Here is a 22,649-nt window from a genome sequence, read left to right as displayed (position 1 = left end):
AGTTAGGGCCTATTACACTACACACACACACACACACACACACACACACACACACACACACACACACAGCTGTAAAGTTCTATCCGCAGCTGGTTCAGCATTCTTTTTTTTTTTTAATCTTAACAGGTCAGCAGTCCTAGGAATTTCAATTTAAAGCATTTACAAGAGAGTGGAGACCGGTCAGATGTCTAGAGCGATCACCCTTATCAGGGGATTTAAACCAGCAAGCAGACCTTTGGATTGTGCTGAAAATAAGATGAAGACCGGAGTTCAATAGTATTTCACAAGGCACAGTCCAAATATTCTTAGTGTGTGTGTGTGGGGGGGAATTCCAGTAGGCAGGAGATGTGAACTCAAATCTTAGCACAGCCTTAGGTGACTTAACCTCCAAGAAGGGTACACGGGGAACACATCTGGTATCCTGGCATAGAGCGAGAACTTTATAACTCTGGCCCTCCAGAGTAGGGCCCAACTATCACAAACCCATTCTCTCCCTCGGCCCCCAGCTTTTTTCATATATGGCACATCACCAAATTCAAAGACAAGCAACTTTTGTGACATCAGCAACAAAGCAAAGAAGCACAAAGACAGCCCATCTGGATGAAGTTCAACACAGCACAATCTCTTACCAAAAATATAGCATTGGAAGGTGCCAGTGTTCGCAATTTTGCATCGGAAACGATACAACGAAACCGTCTCCAATAGGGGCCGTATCGAGTCGGATCCGATTGTCGCTCCAACTCGATGCACAGCCTTAACGACTGATAGAGGCAGTTTCACAGGAGAGAAGCCGAATGGCACTCTCATACTAATGGCACTCGAACAGCAGCAACTCCTGCTAACAGGGTACAGTGCCTCCCCTCATAGGCCCCACTGATGTTGCGGGAGCTGGGCCCGACACGTGGGGAACGGGAATGCAAGGGAACAAAAGGGTCCTTACACGGCTTCCATGTCCAAGTCGTCCTCGTCATCTTGAGAGAGCTGCAAGTAGGGGTTGTCCGAGGCCGGCCGGAATTTGTAGCCAGTGAGGATGAAGAACACCAAGGTGGCCATTTCATCCAGCAGCTGGAAGCAAACAGAGAGAGCTTGGGAAAGGTCTCCCCCGCCATTTCCCTGCAGTCTGGTTCTAATTTATGGTCCCTTTAGCAAACCACAACCACCTTAAGTGGCGCAGTGGGGAAATACTTGACTAACTCTGGGTCATCTCGGAGAGACCACGTTACTCCTTTGCTGATGGAGCTACACTGGCTGCCGATAGGTTCCCGGGCAAATTACAAAGTGCTAGTTATAGCTTATAAAGCCCTAAACGGCTTAGGCCCTGGGCATTTAAGAGAACGTCTTCTTCACTACAAGCCCCACCGCCCATTGAGGTCATCTGAGGAGGTCCGTCTCCAGTTACCACCAACGCGTCTGGTGGCTACACAGAGACGGGCCTTCTCGGTTTCTGCTCCGAGATTGTGGAATGCGCTCCCTGATGAGATATGATCCTCCCCATCTCTGGCAATTTTTAAAAAACACCTGAAAACCCATCTTTTCACCCAAGCTTTCTCAGCTTTTTAAAATTTGTCGGTTTTAATTCTGTAGTTGATTTTAAATTGTTGAATTGTTTTAACTTTTTATATGTGTTTTAATTGTTTTATGTTAGCCGCCCAGAGATGAAAGTTTGAGTGGTATATAAATAGATAGATAGATAGATAGATAGATAGATAGATAGATAGATAGATAGCAGAAGGTTGCTGGTTCGAATCCCCGCTGGTACTATACCTAGCAGCAGTGATATAGGAAGATGCTGAAAAGCATCACCATCTCTTACTGCGCGGGAGGAGGCCATGGTCAACCCCTCCTGTATTCTGCCAAAGACAACCACAGGGCTCTGTGGGTGCCAGGAGTCGAAATTGACTCGACAGCACATTTTATTTTTAATAAACCACACGCCACGAAGCGATGGCAATATGCAGGGGGGCCAAACTGCCCCATACAGCAGAGCTGCACAACTTCAGCCCCACCCAGATGTTTGGGACACAGGGGCCAAAACGGATGATGGAAGTTGTAGGCCAGCGTACACAGGAGGGCCAAAGTTGTGCAGCTGTGCTATACAGAGCCAGGTTGCAGGCACCAGAACAGCCAACTCTGATTAACAGCAGCTTTCCCGGTCTCTCCCAGCCTCCCTAAATGAGACGTTGGATTGGCTGCACGAAAAGCACTGACTCGTCCCAACACATCTTAGGGGGACTCAGACCACGGGTCTGTCTTGCCAGGGCTGTCCCTCACCTTCTACTGCGAGGGGTCTGGCGGAAGCCTCCCCAGACCTTCTCGCAAGATCCAGGGACTGAACCCAGAACAGTCTCCATGTCTTAGCAGAACAGCAGTCAAAACCCTTCAGAACATAGGAAGCTGCCTTTTACCGAGTCAGACCTCTGGTTCATCTAGCTCAGTATTGTCTTCACAGACTGGCAGCGGCTTCTGCAAGGTTGCAGGCAGGAGTCTCTCTAAGCCCTACCTGGAGATGCTGCCAGGGAGGGAACTTGGAACTGTCTACATGCAAGCAGGGAGGTGCTCTTCCATGGAGCAGCAGGCCCATCTCACAAGGGGAATACCTAATAGTGTTCACATTTAGTCCCCCATCCAAATGCAAACCAAGGTAGACCCTGTGTAGCAAAGGGGTCAATTCACACTTCCTCCCACCGGACTATCTATCTATCTATCTATCTATCTATCTATCTATCTATCTACACACACACACACACACACACACACACACAGAAGTAAGTGTGTGTGTGTGTGTGTGTGTGTGTGTGTGTGTGTGTGTTAGGATTTTGTATCCATTGGCTTATGTTTCTTAAATTCAGGGGATGTTTTGATTGGTGTTTGGTTTGCTTCCAAGGACAAACCCCAGCCCTCTCTTGGTCCTTTTGGTGTTCTTGATTAATGTCTGAAGGGCCTTTTCACATGTGTGTCTTCCCAGATCAATAAAGCAATTATTTTTCAGGCCCTGTGTAAATATAATCCAGCCAACCCGTGGGAGACAGCCATAGAGGCACAGGTGGCGAACAAAAATGCTACCTTTAAAATCTCTGCACAAAAGCCACATCTGCTTAGAACGGCAGGTTTCCACGAAAGCTTAATCGTGACAGGCGCAAAATGTCGGGCGAGAGATCAGTAGTGCCTTGTCCAGACGAGCCAGGAGGGCACCCAAGGGGGCAGTACGGGTTGCTCCTCTCCCGCCGAGGAGCCATGCTGCCTGCAGGCAGGCCATTCGTCAGGTAGAGCTGTGTGGCTAACCTGATGAATGCCCAGCCTGCAGGTAGTGCGGGAGAGAAAGCATCAACCTGGGCTGCCTCCTCCGGTGCCCCCTGGCTCACTGGGGTGAGCTGCTACTGGAGGAGATCTGTCTTTTGACATTGAGTTGCAGCTTTAAAAAAACTAAAAATAAAAATAAAAATGAGTGCAGCTGACGCCCCTACCTGGTAAAGCCACTTCCACTGGAACGGAACGGCGATCTTGATGAGGATGGCAATGATCCGTGTGAAATAAATGTAACACACAATCTGCAGGAGGGAGAGAACCGAAACGGAGCCCGCAGTCAGAACCTCATCCGTCACAAACCCCTGATCCTAGAGAGATATTAAACTTGTACGCCTCAAAAGAAAGGCTGCACAAGGGATAGATATCAGACAAGGCCTCTGGTCTAAATGGTTCGGGAGCATTCCCCCCGCCACCAAGCCCCCCCGCCCCCCCCGCCACAGCCCAGCGCGCCCGATCTCTTACCATGACGTAGTAATGTCTGAACAGCTTCAGCTTTGCTAGGTTGATGGCTGCTGCTGGAAGAGAACACAGATGGGGCTAGCGGCAAGAACCCAACGTTGCAGGGCGGGGGGTGGGGGTCGGTGTGGGGGTCAGGGTGGGGGTGGGTGGGATCAGCGTTGAGACTGCACACGTCAAAAAAGAGCTTGAAGCAATTCACACGTTAACTTGACGCTCATCTATGCAGCGGATCTCTATTACTCAGAGGGAGACGGCTGAATCTAGATAGACAGCACCGTTTCAGACTGCAGTGGGCGTTTTCTTTTTTTCCCCTTGCATTTCCCCCCGCTTAACACTTGAACATGCAAAAACCTAAGCTTTCAGGTTTTGAGTTGCTCTGTATATAGATGATATGATTTATAGAGAGAGCTGGTCTTGGGGCGGCAAGCAACCCCTTTGCTAAGCAGGCTCCACCCCGGTTAACATTTAAATAGGAGACTACAGGTGAGCACTGGGAGATCTTCCTCTTGGGGTCGTGGCTGCTCTGGGAAGAGCACCTGCTTGCTTGCATGCAGAAGGCACCAGATTCCCTCCCTAGAATCATCTCCATGGTGTTTCCCACACAGGGCTTTTAAAGCACTTTCGCTCACATCTCCTCCGGAATGGAGGGCCTGCGTTCACACATCGGCCCTAAATAGTCCCTGCGAGCTATCGGGGAGCACCTCACATACGATTCGGGTTTTTAATGGTGTGTTGGAGTGTAGCCCGATATATATCCAGGCTAAAAGGGAAAAAAAAATCCACTTTTTGCATTGGTTTTTTGGAGCAACTTTGAAGCTGCAGTAAAGCTTTGCGGTAAACTCACGGTAACGCCTGCTGTGTGAAAAACGCTCAGGAAGATCCTGAATGCAACCTCAGAGAAGCCACTGCCAGTCTGGGTAGATCATACTCAACTAGATGGACCAAGGGCAGGGGGAGAGCAACTGGCCCTCTCCACCCCCAGCGCAGTACCTCCAGTGACTGTTGCTGGTGTCCGTCTTATGTTTCTTTCTAGATTGTGAGCCCTTCGGGGACAAGGAGCCGTCTTATTTGTTTATTATTTCTCCATGTAAACAGCTTTGGAAACTTTTGTCAAACAGCAGTATATAAATATTTTGTTGTTGTTGCTACAGATCTGCACGCAGCTAGAGTTAGAGGAAAATAGGAAGGTGCCATATACTGAGTCAGACCATTGCTCTGCACACACAATTCCGATTTCATGATTTTCATGAAAACAAGCCCAAGATGCCACTTGCCAGCTGCAGTTTTTACATCGGAACCTGACTTCTACTGAGTCAGACCCTTGGTCCAGCTAGCTCAGGACCGTCTACCCAGACTGGCAGCAGCTTCTCCAAGGTTGCAGGCAGGAGCCTCTCTCAGCCCTATCTTGGAGATGCTGCCAGGGAGGGAACTTGGAACCCTGTGCATGCAGATGCTCTTCCCCATCCCCTAAGGGGAAGATCTTACAGTGCTCACACATGTAGACTCCCACTCAAATGTCAACCATGGTGGACCCTGCTTAGCAAAGGGGACAATTCATGCTGGTTACCACAAGACCAGCTCTCTTCTCACTGTGCTTTAATAAGCACATTTGTAAGAAGAAAATTAAAGCATGTTTTTAACCAGCCAGCGAGGTGTAGGGGTTAGAGTGCGGGACTGGGACCAGGGAGACCCGAGTTCAAATCCCCATTCAGCCATGAGACTTGCTGGGTGACTCTGGGCCAGTCACTTCTCTCTCTCAGCCTAACCTACTTCACAGGGTTGTTGTGAGGAGAAACTCAAGTATGTAGTACACCGCTCTGGGCTCCTTGGAGGAAGAGCGGGATATAATTGTAATGTAATGTAATGTAATGTAATGTAATGTAATAAAATAAAATATCTCCTTAAGGCACCTCTGCAGGCTATTAAGTGGTTTCTTAATCCAGGGGTCCTCAAACGTGGGCGCCCAGATGTTGGACTACAACTCCCATCATCCTTGGCCATTGTGACTGAGAGAGATGGGAACTGTCCATCTGAGAACCCCTGTGAGAATCCATTAATCTAGCTAACCAGCTCAATGCTGCCACCCAGTTAATAAATCAATGGAGAAAATGAGAGAGCAGATTTCGGGGTGCATCAAAAACGCAGGTTTCGGGGAGGTAGGGGGACCGGGAAGTGTGCTTTGCTGAGTCAAAACCAGAAACACTGCGGCAGCAGTTACAGAGCTCTTGGCAGTGCCAGTCAATCTCGTTCCCTCTCATCATTCGAGGCAACCGCGCTTGTGGTCATAAAAAGCAACTGGGTTCCCATGACAAATCTCGGCATTTTAGCAAATTCGTGTAGAAGACGAAGAGAGCTGGGGGGGGGGCGGGGGAGAAAGTGCTGGTTGACTGGAAAGGTGACGCAGAATGCCGCCCACCCCTGCCCTCTGAACGCTGCTGCATTTGGATGCCAGCGAGGCCCGGGAGCGAGGGCAGATGGGTTGGCATCAGACCGGCTTTGAATTGCGGCTCTTGCGGGGGGGGGGTGCAATAACAGGGAATGTGGCCTCCTGTTGATCTGGCGACCTTGCCAAGGGCGAAGGGGCTGGGCCCACACTGGCTGCAGGCAGACGGGGATGTGGGTGTATTGTGTGTGTGTGTGTGTGTATTGTGTGCGTGTGTGTGTGTGTGTACTGTGTGTGTGTATGTGTACTCTCTGTGTGTGTATTGCGTGTGTGTAGTGTGTGTATGTGTACTCTGTGTGTGTATGTGTACTCTGTGTGTGTATGTGTACTCTGTGTGTGTATTGTGTGTGTGTGTACTCTGTGTGTGTGTACTCTCTGTGTGTGTGTATTGTGTGTGTGTGTGTACTGTGTGTGTGTACTCTCTGTGTGTGTATTGCGTGTGTGTAGTGTGTGTATGTGTACTGTGTGTGTATTGTGTGTGTGTGTACTCTGTGTGTGTATTGTGTGTGTACGTGTACTGTGTGTGTGTGTACTCTGTGTGTGTATGTGTACTCTCTCTGTGTGTATTGCGTGTGTGTAGTGTGTGTGTGTATGTGTACTGTGTGTGTGTGTACTGTGTGTGTGTGTACTGTGTGTGTACTCTCTCTGTGTGTGTATTGTGTGTGTGTGTGTGTACTCTGTGTGTATGTGTACGTGTACTGTGTGTGTATGTGTACTCTCTGTGTGTGTGTATTGTGTGTGTGTGTATGTGTACTGTGTGTGTATATGTGTACTGTGTGTGTGTGTGTGTACTGTGTGTGTGTATGTGTATTGTGTGTATGTGTACTGTGTGTGTATATGTGTACTGTGTGTGTGTGTGTGTGTGTGTGTGTGTGTGTGTACTGTGTGTGTACTCTCTCTCTGTGTGTACTGTGTGTATTCGGAAGCACCAGAAACTCGCCCCGATGGCTTGCCAGGAACAATCTGGCCGAGGCTTCAAGACATCACAGGCCGCTGAGCCCAACATATGCAGGAAGAGGGCGAGCACAAGAAGGTGCCTTATGCCGAGTCAGACCCTGGGTCCATCTAGCTCAGCATTATTATTATTGTTCACACAGCCAGACAGGTGTTATTGAGGCGTCATTGTTATTAAAGGTTGGAGATGCCGGTTGCATCCCTGTCCTTCCCTGCCCTGCCCGGAGAGGAGTGCTCTTCCCCTGAGCTATTGATGCTCCCGATGAACACAGAAAGCTGCCTCCTCCGGAGTCCGACCCTTGGTCCGTCTAGCTCAGCACTGTCTACCCAGACTGGCGGCAGCTTCTCCGCGGTTTCAGGCAGGAGTCTTCCCCCAGCCCTACCTACGGCCCCAACAGAAGCAGACGACGCTCCTGGCCTGCTGAGAAGGAAACCCAGCCGGGGTCCAGGGCCACGGGACGGGGAGGGGACCGCCAGAGATCACCGGGACCAAAGATCCCCGACCCAAAACCTGACCTGCACGGCTGGCGGGCTGCCAACTGCTGAACCGAAGGGGAGTCTGTTCGGCAGCAACAATGCAAAGAGGGGCGAAACCTCCGGAATCAGAACGGGAGGCTGGCAGGGCGAGGGTGGGAATTGATGCAGCGACCGAGGGAGGCCTCTGGAATGGGAAGCGGAAGGCGGGCGGCGAAAGGGAGGAGAGGAAACGGCACTGTCCACACACAGCGACAGCAAGCAGGCCCCGACTGTCAGGAGCGATTCATTTGGGGAACGGAAGGGGCCGTGATTCACGCGGCCCGCTCCGGCGGGGAGAGTGCCTGGCGGAGAAAGGCTGGCCGGCCGTTTCCCGTTCCTCACGCAGAACGCAGGGCTCGCTCGCTTACGGGAGATTCGGAACTGGCCGTGGACCTAGTCGATGGCACGGAACTGGGCAGAGCATTTGAACAGCTGGGGGAGGAAGCCCGGGAGGGAAAGGAATGCATCGGCATCGCCAACTTTTCCAGGAGAACCAGGCAAGGGATGCAGGTGCCTTATAGATGGAGTTCGGCATCACACACAGCAACATGGGAAGCTGCCTTCTACTGAGTCGGGCCCTTGGTCCATCGAGCTCAGCATTGTCCACTCTGACTGGCAGCAGCTAGGTTTCAGGCGGGACGCAATCCCAGCCCTGGCAGGGAGTGAATCGGGGACCTTGTGCATGCTTGCAGTGCTCTTCCACTGAGTGATGGCCCCAATCTCTGACAGCCCACAATGCTCACATAAAGCCTCCCATCCAAATACAAACCAGGGCCGACCCGGCTTAGCAAAGGGCTCCATTCGTGCTCACCACCGCAAGACCGGCTCTCCCCCGCACACGAAGCAGCAACCGGCAGCTATGGTGGTTGGGAAAATCTAATGCAGAGCAGCCCTTCAAGTGAAGGCAGAATCCTAGAATGTGAGAGGTGGGTGGGACCTTAAGAGGTCTTCTAGCCCAACCCCCTGTTCAGCACAGGAAGCTGCTACAACACCCCTGACAGATGCCTGCCCAGCTTCCATATGAAAGCCTCCAATGAAGGAAGAACCCACCACTAGCCAAGGCAGACACTTCTCACTGTTGAACAACAACGGCTTAAGAGACTCGAGCCTCAATCTGCTGCCTTGTCCTTTCCACCCGCTGGTTCTAAACTAGTCCGCTCTTCCTCCTGTGTGACCCGCGTATGGGTAAGGTAGCACCCCAGGGGTCAGAAAAGGCGGGTTCGATTCCCCCCCCCCGCGACACAAGCGCCTTCAGGCTGACCCAGCCACTCACTGGGGCCGCCTATGGCGAGTAATCGCCGCCTCCAGGCGACCCAGTGCAGAAACCTTTCTAAGTGCGTGGGCTGCTGCTTCTCCGTCCAGCGAATCACAAAGACAGCTAAATGCTTCCGTGGAGCGATCTGCAAGGCTGGATTCTTGTGCTGGAGAAGCCGCCTTGTGCATCCCCTTCTGGGGCACTTTCTGGCTCCAAAGTCACCTTGACCCCCTGGTTCCCCCCTCCTTGGCTAAGCATCACCCTAGATCTGGCTCCTTCCGTTTCTCTTCCCACCCACCCTTCCCTCGGCTGCCCTGCTGGCACCTGCAGTGTTCCAGGCGGCACTGAGGGTCTGCAAACTGGAGGAGGTTTCCTCCTCTCCTCCCAAGTGCCTATTTAAAACACACAGCAATAAAGGAAGCGGGCAGGGAGGGGAGAAAAGACTCCAGGGGGTGCAGCCAGGCCGAAATCTGGGCAGGCAGTGCTTAAACAGAGAGGTCTGGCCCTTTGCAGAATTATTTAGACCAGGGCTTCTTATCCTAGGGCCTCCAGAGGATTACAACTCCCATCATCCTCAGCCACAAAGGCCATGTCTGGGGGTGATGGGAGTTGTAGTCCAACATCATCTGGTGGGGCATGGTTAAGAAACCCTGATTTCAACTGTATTTAGGAACGGAGGAGGTTACTTTATACTGAGTCAGGCTTTTGGTTCCTCTAGCTCAGTTTTGTCCACTCTGACTGGCAGCAGTGGGTCTCCAAGGCTTCCGGCCGGAGTCTTTCCCAGCCCTACCTGGAGATGCTACCCCACAGCTCCCATGGTTAGGAAATTCCTCCTAGTGAATAGGCTGATGCTGCCTCCTTCTAATTTAGAATCACAGAATATTAGAAGGGACCCGGGAGGTCTTTTAGTCCAACTCCGTTACCCAGTGCAGGAAACAGCTACAGCATCTCGGCCCGGGGGCTGTTTGGAAACCCCCAGTGAAAGAGAGCTTGCCGCTTGCATCAGGCGGCCTGTTCCTTTGTCCAGAGAGCAGTGGAACTGCACCATGCTGGCCTTGTGGTAAGGGAAAGTGTGCCCTCGAGTCGGTGTCGAATCCTGGCGCCCACAGAGCCCTGTGGTTCTCTTTGGTAGAATACAGGAGGGCTTGACCATTGCCTCCTCCCGCACAGTATGAGATGATGATGCTTTTCAGCATCTTCCTATATCGCTGCTGCCTGATATAGGAGTTTCCCATAGTCTGGGAAACATACCAGCAGCGATTCGAACCGGCAACCTCTGGCTTGCTAGTCAAGTCGTTTCCCTGCTGTGCCATTATATTAAGCATGAATTGTCCCCGTGGCTAAGCAAGGTCCACCCTGGTTTGCATTTGAAGGGGAGACAACTGGCATGGTTGCAGGATAAAGGGAACCCAGTTCCATCTTTGGTGGACCTGTCCTAGGGTCAGGTCAGTTCTGTTTATTTGCGGCCGCTGACCAAAGAAATATATACCCAGAGCTCAAACAGTAACAAACAGGTATTCCCAAACCTTATCAAATCTAACTGTTACTTTGAATTCTAATGGCCATGAGACAAAACTTAGCGGCTGCATAAGTAATTTTGTCATTGCTATCAGATAAGTGATAGCAAACATAGAGTTCATCCGGGTAGCTTAGGGTCTGTCCTCAGCTCTCCCACTTTTGGACAGAGGTATTCACGGAGATGAGCAAGATTACAAACCAGCAACAGGATTATGCCCCCAGCTCGCGGTAGTAAATGCATTTCCTGGAAACAATGCTTTTCATGCAATTTGGTCAGATTTTATTCTTTACACTAATCGGGGAAATTATGGTTGTTTCCCAACCTTAGACAATATTAGAGTTTGGATGGATTGATGAATCGGGGTTTGTTCTCTTAGGTTTTGTGGTTTGCGTTTGGATCAATGTTGTTTTAGAGTTGTAAATTTGTTTTAATAAAGAGAGTAAATTTACAAATAATGGGAGGGTGGGAGGGAGGGAGGGAGGGTTGGTTACATGTGAACCCTGTAAGAAATTCCCCTCAGGGGATGGAGCTGCTCTGGGAAGAGCATCTGGGTCCCAAGTTCCCTCCCTGGCAGCATCTCCAAGAAAGGGCTGAGAGAGACTCCTGCCTGCAGCCTTGGGAGAAGCCGCTGCCAGTCTGGGTAGACAATCCTGAGCTAGATGGCCCTGTGTCCTGACTCAGTAGAAGGCAGCTTCCTAGGTTCCGATGAGGGAAAATCTCATGAAGCTCCTTTGCTTTCCACAAAATTATGCAGAGAAGTTGTTCAATTGGAACGCACCACTCACCCTTTCCATCTGTCGCAGAGGCCTCCTGTAAGTGCCTTATTGACCTAGAAAGGATAATTAAGCGGGAATTAGCAACACGTTACCACTTTGGAACTTCAAGTCAAACAGGTGCTCTGAAGCAGTACCTGGCCCATCCCGAGGTTCGAAGGAGCGTTCGGGCTTTAGCCAAGCCTGGAGTGCCCCCTGCTGGCCTGCTACATGTTGCAGAAGAAAGCTGCATGATGCAAGCAGCAGAATGTGCGGGGAGAACAAGTTGGGCAAACAACCATCTGATTGGATTACACAAAAATCTGCTCAGAATCGGCAGAAGTGGAAACGGCTCATTCAGAACAGCCCAGAACAAAAATCACACCAAGAACTGAGATTGGAGAAGCCGCTGCCAGTCTGTGTAGACAATACTGAGCGAGATGGACCAAGGGCCTGACTCAGTATATGGCAGCTTCCTGTGTTCCTCACAAGGTCACTTGTCTGAAATGGTCTGATTAGCTCTTTTGCTTCCTGCATGTGTGCACCACATGGGAACGGCTCGGCCCCACATTGTAACCAGTATTCTAATTTTTTTCATCTGCGTGTGAAATGAGTTTTGTTCTGGACAGCAGTACCAAGGCAGTGTGCCTGCATGTGTATTCACAGTGGGGCCTGAGCGGGATCTAAAATTAACTGAGCGGACATAAAAAAAACCTGTGAGCACGCCAGTACGCCCCACACCTCAGAGGTAACACTGACTGCAACTCACCACACAACTGGAAACAGGATGGCCCCACAGCAAAGCAAGTCCACCAGGAACAGGATCTCTTTCCACAGACCATATTCTGTCGTGCCCTCTTCGGTTGACTCGATGATGATGTAGGCCACGTTTGCCAAGACCTGGCAAGGAGCACAGGAAGGCATTAACTTTTAAAATTGTCATTGTTGAAATGTGTTAATCTTTTGATTGGTGGTTTTTATTGTCTTGTAAAACGTCCGGAGAACTTTGGGGCGGTATAAAAATATGCCAGATAAATAGACAGATAGATAGATAGATAGATAGATAGATAGATAGATAGATAGATAAAATTAGCCGCAAGAGTGCCAAGGTGAAACAAAGGGATTTGGATAGGGTGGAGTGTCTGCTGAGAATCCACAAGAGCACAACTCTCAAGTCCCCCGAGAGTCTCAGTTCTCTCTTCTTACAAAATAAATAAATACATATATATATATATACATATATCTATATCTATATATCTATATCTCAAGCTCCTAGCCCTCATGGAAGCATGCGGGCAATGCCTGCCTGAAGTTGGACAAGCCAGAGTGGTGGCTGAAATAGGATATGCCTGTGAACAGAGATGACGATGCTTCAGTCAGTGTCCTACACAGCTTCTTGCCCCCCTCTGTATCAAAGGAAAATTAAGCAACCTAAAAGCTTAGGTTAATTTGCTCAATCTGCATAATTTATACACAGAACTCCACTGTTTGGGGTTGCAGAATTTGGATCTCCTGTGCGTGGAAGGAAAGACATTTGACTCCCAAATATCCCCCTAGAGGAGGGCTGTGCCCTGTTTGCCTTTTCAAAGTGACTTTCAGGGAACTTTCTCCACATTGTCTCAAGGACTGCTGTATACTACTACTACTACTACTACTACTACTACTACTACTTCTTCTTCTTCTTCTTATATGCCGCTTTTCAACAAAGTTTCCAAAGCGGTTTACAGAGAAAAATAAAGAATAAATAAATAAGATGGATCCCTGTCCCCAAAGGGCTCACAATCTAAAAAAGAAATATAAGGTAAACACCAATATCAGCCACTGGAGAGATGCTGTGCTGGGGTTGGATAGGGCCAGTTGCTCTCCCCCTGCTAAATATAAGAGAATCACCACTTTGAAAGGTGCCTCTCTGCTCAGTAAGCAGAAGTCTACCCACTGCCGAAACCTTGCACATTGCAACGGAATCCGGGGTGGGTTGTGGGACACACACTCGGTTCACGCAGGATGGTGGTGTCTCACTTTGGTTCCAACTGAACTGAGAGGGCAATCTAAAATATATTCAACACACTGCGGCTGCTACACACTCCAGGGGAAGTGCAGCAGAGGCCATGCTGCATCCGCTACTACTGCTACAAACATTTCCATACCACTTAGCAACAAAAGTTCTCAAAGCGGTTTACAAAGAAAAATAAATACAGCCATAATAAACAAACTTTTTTGTTGTTTGTTTATATCCATAATATACAGCTGCTTGGGCCTCACTGACTCACTTACTGGCATGGAACTCCCAGACCAAACCATGAGAGATCAAAACAAGCTGTTTTCACAGTGGAGGGGGGGAGGGGAAGGACCCCCGGAAAAATTCATTATATTCCCAGAAAATATGGGAATGTTGTCCTACTGGAAAAGCATGGGTTAGGGGTTATTAGCGTGAGGGTTGTGGCGTAGGGTTCAGTTTTCTTAGGTACTTTTGCACACCGGAAGTATGGACTTCGTGGAACAGGATGCATGCTTGCAAACTGCAAGATGCTTTATTAGTAATAAATAAGATGGTTCCGTCTACAAAGGGCTCCTGATCTAAAAGGAACACAAGGAAGAAACCAGCACCCGTCACTGTGCTGGGAATGAACTGGGCCAGTCTTTCAGGGACTTTTTTCTGCCGCTGCTGAGGAACACCTAAGATGCTACCAGAGAACTCAGGGTTCCCTGGGATACAGCTTGAACGCTCATAGGAGCATAGCTCAAACCCCAGCTCAGATGCTCTCTCTATATGTGTTTGTCTGAAAGCTATCGGGCACATTGATTTAAGATCTTTGATTCGAGGAGGCTGGATGTGACAGGGCACCCCCCAAGTGAAACCCCACTTCTGTAAAATTTCAGAAGGCGTGAACAGTCATGCCAAAACTCTGGCTGGCACCCTGCCATTTTGGACTCTGCAGTGCACCTGTGGCATGCTCCATGGGTGAGGATTGCAAAGGGAGCAGCGCCCAGGTCATAACTGTGCCCTGTTCTGGAAACTGGTACAGGAAAACCTCAGTGTTCGAGGGGATTCTGTTCGTGGCTGGTGTCAGATACCGAAACCGCAAATACCGATTAATTGAAGCAATAGCATCACGGGGATTAGGTTCTTAAGCGGGGGGGGGGGGCGGGATGGCCAAACAATGGGCAAGATTACAAACAAAAAAGCACCATAAAGTGCCCTACTGTGCTCTGTGGGTTCCCTGCAGTCCCCCCCCGCCAAGAGTAAAAAATTATGGTTCCCTCCCTGTTCTGGCAAAATGAGCCACAAAATGGTTCTTCTCCTAAAAATGGCAGCCGGAAATGACCTCCGAAGTCATTTCTGGCCACCTCCAACCCATGTATTTAACCCCCCACCTGATTTTTTAACCGCATATACTGAGGTCAGGGGTCCATTACCCGACCACGGATATGCAAATCTCTGGATGCAGGATCCACGAATATTGAGGTTCTCCAGTACACACATGGCTGTCCTTTGAATGAGTGCAGAGGAGAGCAACGCCTTCCTCCTCCTTCCCAGCCTCACCTGGAGCGGGATGACGATCATGAAGATCTTCTTGTCCTTATCCGAAAGGATGTGCTTAACGAACGCCCAGCCTGTGCCGATGAGGGCAATGGTGATGAACAGCAGGGCGCCTTTCAACCTGGTTAAAAAAGGGAGAAACGGCGGCAGGGGGCGGGGTGAGTAACGTCAAAACATCTCTCACTCCAGTCTCCTGCTCTGAGCCAAGAGGTCTTACACCAGCGGGGTTAGGACCAGGGAAGTGAGGGGCAGCTGGGAAGGCCTGCCCCATGCCGGAACCCCGGCAGTTCAACCTGGCATTTACAGTCATCCCTTGCCAAGCATAAGAGTTCGGTTCCGGGAAAACTTTGCAGTCGGCGAGCCACTGAAATCCATGGCATATGGGGTTAGGGGAATCACGGCCGTGAAAAGACCGCTAAATACAATTAAAAGTAGGGGGAAATCCCTCCAAATTACCATGAGACAGGAAGAGGAGTGAAGGGGAACCCCCCAAATCACCCCTCACCCCCCCAAAATCACCCCCAAGCCACCCAAATTGCAAAAAAACCCACCCCCAAACCCCCAAATTGCCCAGAAATCTCACCAAACCGCAGATCAGACTTGCCACAATTTCCCAGTCACGGATATTCAAAACCGCAATTGAGAAGCCCATGGGTGGCGAGGGAGAATTGTATTCAATATTCATTCCATCGATAGAATTAATTCTCTTTAATGTATCCATTGCTAATCCCATGCATGGCAGCTCTCGCAAGAGTCTGGAGAGATGCCGGAGAGCGATGGGGATGGGGGAGAAAATGGCGGCAGTCAGCCAGCGGGCCAGGAGTTAACAGTGGCGGCGGCTGATGGCCAGGAAAGCGACAGCACCGGCAGGCGGAGAAGTCAGGGGCGGCTGCCGGGCAGGCAAGAAGTGGGCGGGCCGAAAGCCCGGTCAGCCAGGCGGCGGGGGGAGTGGGGAGAAGAAGCCAGAAAGTGGCACAGGGAGGAGAAAAAGGCAGCGTTGAGTGGGCAGGCCGGGAGCAGGCGGCGGTGGGCCAGCCCGGCCACCGGGAATTGGTGGACGGGTGGGAGGAGGGAGCGGAACGGCTTTCCGGCTGGCCCGCCAGCCAGAAAAAGCGGGCGGGGAGCAGGCCGGAGGAGCAGATGCTCTGCGCCCAGCCCAGTTAGTATTAATTATTTGAAGCAAAGGCTAGAAATATCTCCCCGGCCATCTGGTCAGGGATTCTGTCACCGATTCGCGTGCCGAACAGCACATTGGACAACAGGCCCTCTGAGGCCCCTTCCAACTCTGGGATTCTGGAAAACGGCTGCAAGTGAGGTCAGAGCTGAGCGTCGACTCTGACGGTGGAGTAGCCCTGCACTATACAGCCGCCACCTCCGCATATTCATTTATTGATTGATTTGATTTTCTAGGCCACCCTTCCAACAACGGCTCACATTAAAACCAAACTAAAATCAATGAACTATTAAACTCAAAAACTCTAAAAACATAAAGCCATTATTCAAACCATTAAAACCGTTTTTAAAACCCTGGAAAACCAGGCCAAACCTTTACGGTTTAAACACAGTTCAAAAAACGTGGAAGGCCAGGCCAAACAGGCAGGTCTTAAGGCACCCTTCTGCAGGTACCAAAGGCCGCTGCAGCTGGGGGATGATGGGAGTTGTAGTGGAACAACATCCAAGGACCCAAGTTGGGAATGCCACGTGGGGGACCAAATCCAGGACGGTGCGGTTTAGACTCCAAAGTTGTGCCATTCTCATAACATGTTGACTTGGCCAAAGTGTGAGAGTTTTCTCTCGGACACACATGTATAGCCAGCCACTAGATCCTAGACTTTATTTTCCAAGATGAACTTGGTTAATATAAGAGATTCCCATATTCTTGGGGGCCCAGGAAGTGTCTGCCATAAGATCTTTGGTCACGGCCAAAAGGCTGAACAGAAGCTCAGGAACATTTGATACTACAGATATTATACGCTTGACATTACTGAGCAAATAAGGGACCAGGCCCGGTTAATGGGTCTACCTAATAATCCGGAGCTTGATTGACACGTTTTTGCTCAGTCTGTGGTCTCGGTACTTACAGGTGAGTGATGTAGTAGACGACAGCCCAGCCTTCGATGGGGAAGCCCTGAGAGGAGATGTAATGGTAGTCGATCTGGAGGGAAAGGACACGGGTCAGCTTCAAGTCCGGCAGCCACAACCCCAGAGTCTCAACCAGTGTTCCTTCCAATGGGGTTTCAAACCGGCTTTACATTTTAGTCGCTTTCCATGAATTGTTTTGTTTTCGTCCATGTGAGCGGCTGAGAGCCCTCTGGGTGAAGCGGAATACAAATCCAAGTAATTTTCTACACCTGACCGTAGCAAAATGGCCGAGAAGTGATAATAAGTGATGTGGCCAGGAGTGTATCTACCACCGGGAGGCCGTGTGCCGAGGACACGGGCCACTCAGTGGTGCCAGCGGGGGGAGCCCCTGCTGGGCCGTGAACTCATCGTCATGTCTCCTTTCACCAGCAACGATGTGAGCTGATGATGCTCCTGCCCGTTGGCGCTGTGCACCAGACAGTGATGTCATGAGGTCGTGATGGGCAGAGACGAAGCAGGCCCACGGCTGAGCAGGGGCCAGGGGAGGGCTAGTGGCAGCCATCCAAAAAGCCAGCCATAGGCTGCCACCAACATCATTATAATAGTGCATGTGGCTCATTACCAGGGCTGCAGTGCAGCCAAACTAATAAATTAATCTGTTTTACATGGAATGGAACCTTTATTTCGGTCACAGACCAGACAAAATCTATTTTACACAAGAACAGCAGTGCTGGATCAAGATCAAGGCCTATCTAGTCCAGCACCCTGTTTCACACAGTGGCCCACCATAAGTTTCTGGGAAGCCCACAGGCAAGAGCTGAAGGCATGCCCTCTCTCCTGCTGTTGCTCCCCTGCAACTGGGATTCAGAAACATCTTGCCTCTGAGGCTGGAGGGGGCCTACAGCCCTCAGACTAGTAGCCGTTGATAGACCTGTCCTCCATGAATTTATCCAAACCCCTCCTAAAGCATCCAAGCTGTTGGCTGTCACCACATCTTGTGGCAGAGAATTCCATAGCTTCATTATGCGTTGTGTGAAAAAGTACTTCCTTTTGTCAGTCCTAAATTTCTTGGCAATCAGTTTCATGGGATGACTCCTGGTTCTAGTGTTACATGAGAGGGAGAAGAATTCTATCAACTTACTCCTCCACGGCCCCTTTTTCATTCATCGATGAAAAAGGTGCCCCCAATTAATCTGTCAAAGGATCTCTCTCTCTCTCTCCTCTCCCTCACTCTCTCACACACACACCCCTGCAGAGAAATGTGGATAATCCAAACACAAACATTTTTATTCACTTCAGAAGCCTCATTTGCAAATTTGTGTAATTTAATCAAATCAACTAAGATTTCATTAACTGGATGAGAGCTCTACTGAGAGTGTCAGACAGCTGCTGTCTGCATAGGGACGCCCTTACATGATGCTGGAACTCGGGGTGAGTCACTGAAACTGATTAGCCACACATTCAGCACAGCGGAAGCAGAGGACCGTGTCACACGATGCAAAATTAATTGGGGGAATTTGCTGCCACAAGGTGCAGGGATGTCTTTTGGCTTAGACAGCTTGAAGAAGGGGTTACGCAGAATTCGCCGAGGACAGATCAGTCAACAGCAATGAGCTAGAATTGCTAGAGAGAAAATCCCGGTTCAGAAGCAGGCGACCACTGCATTCCAGCTGCTACCTTAATGGGAAACAGAAAGCTGAATGAGATGGGACTCTTACTCTGATACAGTTCCCAGAAGGAACAGGCACACAGTCTGGGGGTGCTTCTGAATCCAAACCTCTCCCTAGCGTCCCAGGTGCGAGGCAGTGGCCAGAAGTGCTTTCTATCAGCTTCCGCTGATATGCCAGGTATGTTCATTTCTTCAGTTAAACAACCTCAGAACAGTGCCAAAAGATGTGGTCTGCTCCAGACTTGACTACCGCAATGCACTTTATGTGGGGCTGCCTTTGTACATAGTCCGGGAACTGCAGTTGGTCCAGAATGCAGTGGCCAAGTTGGTCTCTGGGTTGTCTTGGAGAGACCATATTACTCCCGTATTGAAAGAGCTACACTGGCTGCCGATATGTTTCCAGGCAAAATACAAAGTGCTGGTTATAACTGATAAGGCCCTAAATAGCTTAGGCCCTGGGTATTTAAGAGAGCTACCTAATGGCGTGGCGGGGAAGCAAACTGCCTAGGAGAGCAGGAGGCCGTTGGTTCGAATCCCCGCTGGTGAGTTCCCCAGACTATGGGAAACTCCTTTATTGGGCAGCAGCAATATAGGAAGATGATGAAAGACATCATATCATACTACACAGGAGAAGGCAATGGTAAACCATTCCTGTATTCTATCAAGAAAACCACATGGTTTTTCTGTGGTTGCCAGGAGTTGACACTTACTTGACGGCACAACCTTTCCTTTATTTAAGAAAACATCTTCTACGCCGTGAGCCCCACCGCCCACTGAGATCATCAGGAGAGGTTCATCTTCAGTTGCTACCAGCTCATGGACGGGTCATCTCCGTTGCTGCCCCGAGGCTTTGGAATGAGCTCCCTGCTGAAATAAAAGCCTCCCCATCTCGGACAACTCTTAAAAAGTCCTTAAAGATGCACCTGTTCACCCTGGCTGTTAATTAAATACTATTTGAATAGTTGTTAACATGGTTTTAAACATTTAAATTGTTGTAACGTTTTAACCTTTTTATTCCGTTGTCATTTGTATTATTTTACTGTAAACCACCCAGAGACGTAGGTTTGGGGCGATATACGCATGTTAAATCGTAATAATACAGCAGAGCTCTTCTTAGGACAGGATGCTCTTAGGAAAAAAACGCAGGTTCTCTTAACAGAGGGATTCCCAAGCTAAGGTCCCCAGATGCCGTTGGCCTACAACTCCCATCAGCCCCAGGCACAATGGCCAGAGGCTGGGGATAGGAACACAGGAAGCTGCCATATACTGAGTCAGACCCTTGGTCTATCCAGCTCAGCATTGTCTTCACAGACTGGCAGCGGCTTCTGCAAGGTTGCAGGCAGGAATCTCTCTCAGCCCTATCTTGGAGATGCTGCCAGGGAGGGAACTTGGAACCTTCTGCTCTTTCCAGAGTGGCTCCATCCCCTGAGGGATGGAGTGTTGTAGTTCAACAACATCTGGGGGCCCAAGCTTGCGAATCCCTGTCTTAGCAAACTACATTTGATAAGGCAACAGTAATATACGGGTAGCTGTAAAGGGAGGAATCAGCAAGAGGAGGGGAGGCGGCTTACTCCTGACTGGGCCCATTCATTCTCCCCAGCCAATCATCATCCCAGGGCGTTCTCTCTCCCCGCCCCAGCTCCAGTGCGATTTTGGTCTGCTTTAAAACAAACATTCTTAGCTTGGAAAAGAGGAGACTACGGGCAGACATGGAGAAGTTTATAGGATTAGGCACGGAGTAGAGAGAGAGATTTTTCTCCCACAACACTAGAACCAGGGGACATCCCATGAAACTGAAGGCCAAGGAATTTAGGACCAAGGAAACGAAGCACAACTGCACACAGCACAGAATTAATCTCTGGAATTCTCTGCCACGGGATGTGGTGATGGCCATCAGCTTGGATGGCTTTCAAAGGGGCAAATTCATGGAGGTCAGGGCTATCGATGTCCGAGGGCTATAGATCACCTCCAGCCTCAGAGACAAGAGGCCTCTGGATGCCAACTGCAGGGGAGCAACAGCAGGAGAGAGGGCCTGCCCTCACCTCTGGGCCACTGTGGGAAACACGATGCTGGACTAGATGGGCCTCCTTGGGCCTGGTCCAGCAGGGCTGTTCTTATGCTCTTACATTCCCTTTGCCTTGTCAGGAAATTCTGTATTTCAGCAGTGCAGAAGTGACCGACACATTTAGTGACAATTTTGAAGATGCTTCGAGACGGGATTCTGAAGTCACAGGGACCTCTTCAACCAGCTGCCCAGGCCTCTGTCACCGCCTAGGACATTCACCTCTCCACAGCAGGGCGAGTAGGACAGAGAAGTCCGAGGTTACTTACTGCATGGAAGACCAAAGAGAGGGACTTGGTGAATGGGAGAGCGGCCATTAGCCAGTGGATCTTGAAGACATCACTGCTGCAACAAAGAGGCAGAAGAATCAAAGGTAGCCCCAAGGCCCGGAAGCAGCAAAATGACTAAGACTACAAGGGATTATATACCACTTTTCAACAAAGTTCTCAAAAGAGATGGATGGATGGATAGGTGGATGGGGAGGGAGAGAGGGAGGGAGGGAGAGAGATTGTTTTCTATCCCAAATGGACTCACAATCTCAAAAAGAAACACAAGATAGAAATCAGCAACCAGCACAGAAAGGAACACCTTGTTCTTATTTGTATTCTGTTTCTGTTGGGTAACAACAATGCAACCATAAACTGAATAGGTTGCGTTGATATAAAAGCAGCAACAGAAGCCACACTATTTACTTTTGACAATTTGTATCCTGCCTCTCGACTTATAGCAGGGTTTCTCAGCCTAGGAGCCTTGGGTGGGGCTGGACTACAACTCCCATCATCCCCTGCCACAACCCTTCCCCATGTTGCGTAAAGTATTCTTCAGGGCCGGATTTGATGTGCTCCCTTTGGCAGGGATAACAGAACACCTCGGGATAAGAAGATCTGTCCTTGCGGTGAAGAAATGCTTGAGACAAAACAACACCTTCATTTGCATTGCTCCTTCTATAAAGACTCAGATGCTGGATTGATTACACCCTATTTATTGAACAAGCTAGGTAGGGATGGGTCTTACTATACACGGTCTCTCCTCTCCAACGATTGTGTAGATACTACCCGAAAGGTAGCTAACTTTTGCTTGGCAGCCATGAAAACCAGACCACCACAGCAAAGGAGATGTAATTTGATTGTGCAGGCGAGAGGTATTGTTATATTTAGCTGTATAATAAACATAATACAATTATATTTATTGTATTTAATGTAGAATGCTATTGGGGAGTGTTTGGGGTTTGGGCTTGTGTGGATCTGATCAGTGATCATAAATAAAAGTTCTTCTTCTTCCCCTGCCATCGTGGCAGGAGGTGATGGGAGTTGTAGTCCAACCCCGCCAGGGGACTCGAGGCTGACCACCCCTCGTTTACAGAATCCCCAGGCTCAATAACTGTTAAAACCATAAAAGCAAGGAACAAAACTAGCAGCAGCTAAGAACTCTAAGATAGGGGTGTGCACGGAACCGGGTGTGGGGGGGGTGGTGCATCTTTGAGGGTGGGGGAGGGTGCACTCACCCCTCCCTCCGCAGTCCCCCCGCTGGCACCCTGTTTTCTTAAAGCCCATCAGGGCTGCCACATACCTCCCTACTGCCCTGTTGCCCTCTTTACCGGAAGTAACCGGAAGTATCCTAGCAGGGAGGTATGCTGCAGCCCTGATGGGCTTTAAGAAAATGGGAGCACCAGCAGGGGAAAAGCGGAGGGAGGGGTAAGTGCACCCCCCCCGCCTTCGACCGGGTGGAACTGCCCTCCATTCAAACCGACTCGGAGGCCCATAAAGGTATTCCAGGGATGGAGCCACAGCTCAGCGGTAGAGCATCTGCTTTGCAAGCAGAAGGCCCCAAGTTCGATCCCTGGAAGAGGGGCTCTTGGGTACTTCAGGCCCCCCCACCCCGGCCCCATCTCCCAAGCCAAACACAGGCTCGCTGCGATCACCCTTTGCAGATCTGCCCGCTTACCTGCGTTTCCGAAGGATGTGGATCCACACCACGCCGGAGAAGAAGAAGAAGAGAGCCATCGAGACGTAGAGCTTGGGCAGAGGGATTTCTCCCGCCGAGAGGAAGCTATTGGGATTCTTCTCTTTAATGTATATCTGGAAGGGAGTG

At 50.0% G+C, this 22,649-nt stretch overlaps 1 protein-coding gene across 5 annotated transcripts in view; it reads right to left on the bottom strand.

Annotated features, from left to right (window-relative positions):
- The window catches only part of GPR107 (G protein-coupled receptor 107), a 59,878-nt gene that overhangs the window by 16,788 nt on the left and 20,441 nt on the right, over positions 1-22,649 (bottom strand). For 2 of the 5 annotated variants that reach the window (XM_053282112.1, XM_053282116.1), the window contains exons 9-17: positions 22,503-22,636; positions 20,828-20,903; positions 16,827-16,900; positions 14,749-14,866; positions 11,974-12,104; positions 11,238-11,281; positions 3,769-3,821; positions 3,465-3,548; positions 941-1,065 (exon numbers count right to left, since the gene is read on the bottom strand). In XM_053282112.1, coding sequence (XP_053138087.1) covers positions 941-1,065; positions 3,465-3,548; positions 3,769-3,821; positions 11,238-11,281; positions 11,974-12,104; positions 14,749-14,866; positions 16,827-16,900; positions 20,828-20,903; positions 22,503-22,636 — 839 coding nt within the window. Of the gene's footprint in view, positions 1-940; positions 1,066-3,464; positions 3,549-3,768; positions 3,822-11,230; positions 11,282-11,973; positions 12,105-14,748; positions 14,867-16,826; positions 16,901-20,827; positions 20,904-22,502; positions 22,637-22,649 lie in introns of all 5 variants that reach the window. The other 3 variants (XR_008312755.1, XM_053282115.1, XM_053282114.1) reach the window with 3 other exon arrangements.

The sequence above is a fragment of the Hemicordylus capensis genome, chromosome 17 (assembly GCF_027244095.1).
Source record: "Hemicordylus capensis ecotype Gifberg chromosome 17, rHemCap1.1.pri, whole genome shotgun sequence".
Taxonomy (NCBI): Eukaryota; Metazoa; Chordata; class Lepidosauria; order Squamata; family Cordylidae; genus Hemicordylus; species Hemicordylus capensis.
This window is presented reverse-complemented; position numbering and strand designations above follow the sequence as displayed.